This window comes from Phyllobates terribilis, unplaced genomic scaffold (genome assembly GCF_046119375.1).
Source record: "Phyllobates terribilis strain yellow unplaced genomic scaffold, ASM4611937v1 Scaffold_62__1_contigs__length_8034531, whole genome shotgun sequence".
NCBI classification, from domain to species: domain Eukaryota; kingdom Metazoa; phylum Chordata; class Amphibia; order Anura; family Dendrobatidae; genus Phyllobates; species Phyllobates terribilis.
In genome coordinates, this window is record NW_027362822.1 from 5702218 (window position 1) to 5707877 (window position 5660).

General features: G+C 41.8%; 1 protein-coding gene across 1 annotated transcript; it reads right to left on the reverse strand.

The window, feature by feature from the left end:
• Positions 1–4152: 4152 nt before the first annotated feature.
• LOC141192495 (uncharacterized protein F54H12.2-like) lies at positions 4153–5457 on the reverse strand. The gene has a single exon (XM_073662022.1). The coding sequence runs from the start codon at positions 5455–5457 to the stop codon at positions 4153–4155; it is 1305 nt and encodes a 434-aa protein (XP_073518123.1).
• Between the last annotated feature and the right edge of the window lie 203 nt (positions 5458–5660).

Below are 5660 nucleotides of genomic sequence, written 5' to 3' on the forward strand. Positions count from 1 at the left end.
TGCATCCAAGTATACATACACAGGCATTTATATAGACATGTAGAGACACAATTACATCTATCTCTACCCATGATCCTCTACACACCGAGATCTGAGGATTTATCACACCGTCTGATTGACACTTAGTTGCTGTTGAAAGCAGCCAATCACAGCACTGCGTTCATTTTCTATAGCATTATGAGTGGAGTTTGCACTTAGTTGCTATAGGCCACAGTTTTTCCACGGTTGTTATACGTCTCCCCACTCATTTAATTCCGTCCTTCAGATATTAGATCGCTGGATACCTGGTATCAGGAAGCTGCCATAACTCACTGTGTCCACAAGGTGGAGCCTCTGTATAAATAATCGCTTCTGTGCCTCTAATTGCCAGCATGTTTCCTGCTGCTCCTCCGTCGCTGTCGGGTTGTGGCTCCTCCTCCCTCGGACAGGACCTCGCGCTTCTGCCTCCTCCGCGGTTTGGCAGCTAATGCGCGTAGATTCTGATTATATCAGCTAGGAGTCGATTGTGACGTCACAGCGCGGGCGGCCAGCTACGTTCTAAAGGGGCGGAGCTTATGAGGTACTGCTTCTACCGAGCAAATACTGCTGGTGAGCAAGGGGGAGGGGTCTAATGTAATAGCTGCCGAAATACTGAGCATAAGCCTCTGTATATACTGCTCATCAGTCACTGTATATAGTGCTCATCAGTCACTGTATATACTGCTCATCAGTCACTGTATATAGTGCTCATCAGTCACTGTATATAGTGCTCATCAGTCACTGTATATAGTGCTCATCAGTCACTGTATATAGTGCTCATCAGTCACTGTATATACTGCTCATCAGTCACTGTGTATAGTGCTCATCAGTCACTGTATATAGTGCTCATCAGTCACTGTATATAGTGCTCATCAGTCACTGTATATAGTGCTCATCAGTCACTGTATATAGTGCTCATCAGTCACTGTATATACTGCTCATCAGTCACTATATATAGTGCTCATCAGTCACTGTACATACTGCTCATCAGTCACTGTATATAGTGCTCATCAGTCACTGTATATACTGCGCATCACTCACTGTATATACTGCTCATCAGTCACTGTGTATACTGCTCATCAGTCACTGTATATACTGCGCATCACTCACTGTATATAGTGCTCATCAGTCACTGTATATACTGCTCATCAGTCACTGTGTATAGTGCTCATCAGTCACTGTGTATAGTGCTCATCAGTCACTGTATATAGTGCTCATCAGTCACTGTGTATAGTGCTCATCAGTCACTGTATATAGTGCTCATCAGTCACTGTATATAGTGCTCATCAGTCACTGTATATAGTGCTCATCAGTCACTGTATATAGTGCTCATCAGTCACTGTATATAGTGCTCATCAGTCACTGTGTATAGTGCTCATCAGTCACTGTATATACTGCTCATCAGTCACTGTATATAGTGCTCATCAGTCACTGTATATACTGCTCATCAGTCACTGTATATAGTGCTCATCAGTCACTGTGTATACTGCTCATCAGTCACTGTATATAGTGCTCATCAGTCACTGTATATACTGCTCATCAGTCACTGTATATAGTGCTCATCAGTCACTGTATATAGTGCTCATCAGTCACTGTATATACTGCTCATCAGTCACTGTATATAGTGCTCATCAGTCACTGTATATAGCGCTCATCAGTCACTGTATATACTGCTCATCAGTCACTGTATATAGTGCTCATCAGTCACTGTGTATAGTGCTCATCAGTCACTGTATATAGTGCTCATCAGTCACTGTATATAGTGCTCATCAGTCACTGTATATAGTGCTCATCTGTCACTGTATATACTGCTCATCAGTCACTGAATATACTGCTCATCAGTCACTGTATATACTGCTCATCAGTCACTGTGTATAGTGCTCATCAGTCACTGTATATAGTGCTCATCAGTCACTGTATATACTGCTCATCAGTCACTGTATATAGTGCTCATCAGTCACTGTATATAGTGCTCATCAGTCACTGTGTATAGTGCTCATCAGTCACTGTGTATAGTGCTCATCAGTCACTGTATATAGTGCTCATCAGTCACTGTGTATAGTGCTCATCAGTCACTGTATATAGCGCTCATCAGTCACTGTATATAGCGCTCATCAGTCACTGTGTATAGTGCTCATCAGTCACTGTATATAGTGCTCATCAGTCACTGTATATAGTGCCCATCAGTCACTGTGTATAGTGCTCATCAGTCACTGTATATAGTGCTCATCAGTCACTGTATATACTGCTCATCAGTCACTGTATATAGTGCTCATCAGTCACTGTATATACTGCTCATCAGTCACTGTATATAGTGCTCATCAGTCACTGTATATAGTGCTCATCAGTTACTGTGTATACTGCTCATCAGTCACTGTATATAGTGCTCATCAGTCACTGTATATAGTGCTCATCAGTCACTGTACATAGTGCTCATCAGTCACTGTATATACTGCTCATCAGTCACTGTATATAGTGCCCATCAGTCACTGTATATAGTGCTCATCAGTCACTGTATATAGCGCCCATCAGTCACTGTATATAGCGCTCATCAGTCACTGTATATAGCGCTCATCAGTCACTGTGTATAGTGCTCATCAGTCACTGTATATAGTGCTCATCAGTCACTGTATATAGTGCTCATCAGTCACTGTACATAGTGCTCATCAGTCACTGTACATAGTGGTCATCAGTCACTGTGCATAGTGCTCATCAGTCACTGTATATAGTGCTCATCAGTCACTGTGTATACTGCTCATCAGTCACTGTATATAGTGCCCATCAGTCACTGTATATAGTGCTCATCAGTCACTGTATATAGCGCTCATCAGTCACTGTATATAGTGCTCATCAGTCACTGTGTATAGTGCTCATCAGTCACTGTATATACTGCTCATCAGTCACTGTATATACTGCTCATCAGTCACTGCATATAGTGCTCATCAGTCACTGTATATAGTGCTCATCAGTCACTGTGTATAGTGCTCATCAGTCACTGTATATAGTGCTCATCAGTCACTGTATATACTGCTCATCAGTCACTGTATATAGTGCTCATCAGTCACTGAATATACTGCTCATCAGTCACTGTATATAGTGCTCATCAGTCACTGTATATAGTGCTCATCTGTCACTGTATATACTGCTCATCAGTCACTGAATATACTGCTCATCAGTCACTGTATATAGTGCTCATCAGTCACTGTATATACTGCTCATCAGTCACTGTATATAGTGCTCATCAGTCACTGTATATACTGCTCATCAGTCACTGTATATAGTGCTCATCAGTCACTGTATATAGTGCTCATCAGTTACTGTGTATACTGCTCATCAGTCACTGTATATAGTGCTCATCAGTCACTGTATATAGTGCTCATCAGTCACTGTGTATAGTGCTCATCAGTCACTGTGTATAGTGCTCATCAGTCACTGTATATAGTGCTCATCAGTCACTGTGTATAGTGCTCATCAGTCACTGTATATAGCGCTCATCAGTCACTGTATATAGCGCTCATCAGTCACTGTGTATAGTGCTCATCAGTCACTGTATATAGTGCTCATCAGTCACTGTATATAGTGCCCATCAGTCACTGTGTATAGTGCTCATCAGTCACTGTATATAGTGCTCATCAGTCACTGTATATACTGCTCATCAGTCACTGTATATACTGCTCATCAGTCACTGTATATACTGCTCATCAGTAGTGTAGCAGCCCTATCTTTCGTCAAACTCAATTTGACAGGTGCCACGCCCCCTATCAAAGTGTATCAAAGTGTGTAGCCACACCCCTCCTCCCCCTCCCCTATCAGTTCCTGTGTTGTATCTTATTCATCATTTTATATGAATTTTATATGAGTTTGATGATGGTATATGATTATTTACTCTTATTTGATAGTGTATGAGTTTATATGAATTTTATTGTTCCAGCAGATCTGTGTTTATATGAATTATATGGGCAAGTTACAACTACCCCCAAGTATATAAAGTGTGTGTTTTATACGGATGTAAAAAGCAAAGACACAGTAAAAGTATTAAAAGATTTTATTTTTTTAAAGATAAATACATCTCCAAGACATTTCAAAGACAAAAAACACACTTTCACAAATGGTGAGATTCATGAATCAGGCATGTTACGCATATTGAACCAATTTCTGAACACGTTGAAGGAAGGTGATGCAATTAGCTGTGGCCACACAGGGAATATTTATTGTGTGGGGGGTCGGTAGAGCAAACCGAACTTCAGCGCGTAGGTTACCTGTTTTAATAAGTGAGAAATGCCCCCCCGGTTCTTGATCAGGTGATAAATCAAAAGCAAATAAAGTGAAACCAGACATAAATTCTTCACGATCTATTGCCATGGCACAATCAGCCTTTTGCTTCCCGGATATATGGGCAAGCGCCATATACTCTCTGACGGATAAATCAATATTAAAATTAGGCTGAAAGGGTCGTGCGGGGATCTGCTGGCCGTCCAGGTATAGAGCTGCGTGGTTCACATTGTAGTGACTGAAACAAAGCGGGTTTTTAGCATAAGAGCCGCTAAATGCTTCATTATCTACAAAGCACAATATAACAGCTTTAGGGATCTGTCCTAGGAAAAGGTTCTCGTGGTTCGTGACCCATGTACCGGCAGCGATGCTGTACACCTTCATGCAGGTTCGGTCAATGGCATACTTGGCTGTTGCGGATAAGAGGGCCTGGCTGTGACCTATCCGGACTGCTGGAGAGACCTGCACTCTCTTTACATAGAGAGCCGCTTGTAAGATTTGCACTTTCAGAGGATCGACTTCTGATGACATCAAAGAGAAAGTATCCTTATTTCTTGTTAACTTGACCTTAAGGTCAAGACCATTCAATATTAGCTTTGGTTGATTAAATATATCTCCAAAAATGGGGCCCAAGAGATCAACAGGCCTGGAGTGGGAAGTTGCCAGGGATCTTTTGATAAACCCAACATTTGCGCCATCCAAGTTCCGATCATTATGATGGCCTGCAGTGTCTTTATAGAACAATCCTGCAGTAAACTGTGTTGACAGCGTCTGCGAGCTGTAATTTAAAAGGGCCTCTATGTATGCTCTATAGCTGTAGAGATTGTCCGATTGTGAGATAAGGCGATCTCCCAGAGTAATATCGACTTGATTAAAAAGAGTGGCTAGAGGGTAGTTTATGAGCGCCACACGTGCTCCATCAGCAATAGGCGTATTATCCTGTTTGACGATGCGACAATTTATGTACAGCAGCGTGTTATTTAGGTCAAAATAATAATCTCCACTCCCCGATATGAAAAATTCTAGGGGTGCATTGTCTGACAGAGCTGCAATAGGCTGTACTTCTACAAAAAGAGATTTCTCTATACTCGTTTGTGTCGGGGGAATGTCAAAAATATCCAGTTCAGATTTTGCGCACTCTACAGAAGCATCATGCAGGAAGGCCATGATAATCGCTTAGAAGATGTCGCCCACAGAGCGTCTTACTCTTTTCTGACGGGCTCGTCTCTTGGTTGTATTTTTATTCATGAGCATTGGTGGTATTGAATGACTCGCGCGTCTCTTTCTTTTTTGTGTTTTTTTAGCAACATAAATTATACCAGATCCCTCCTGCGGTGGTGTATTTATCCTATTCATAATGGCTGATGAGA

Coding starts and splice junctions, on each gene's coding strand:
- LOC141192495 (XM_073662022.1), bottom strand. CDS start 5,457: ATGGCCTTCCTGCATGATGCTTCTGTAGAGTGCGCAAAATCTGAACTG.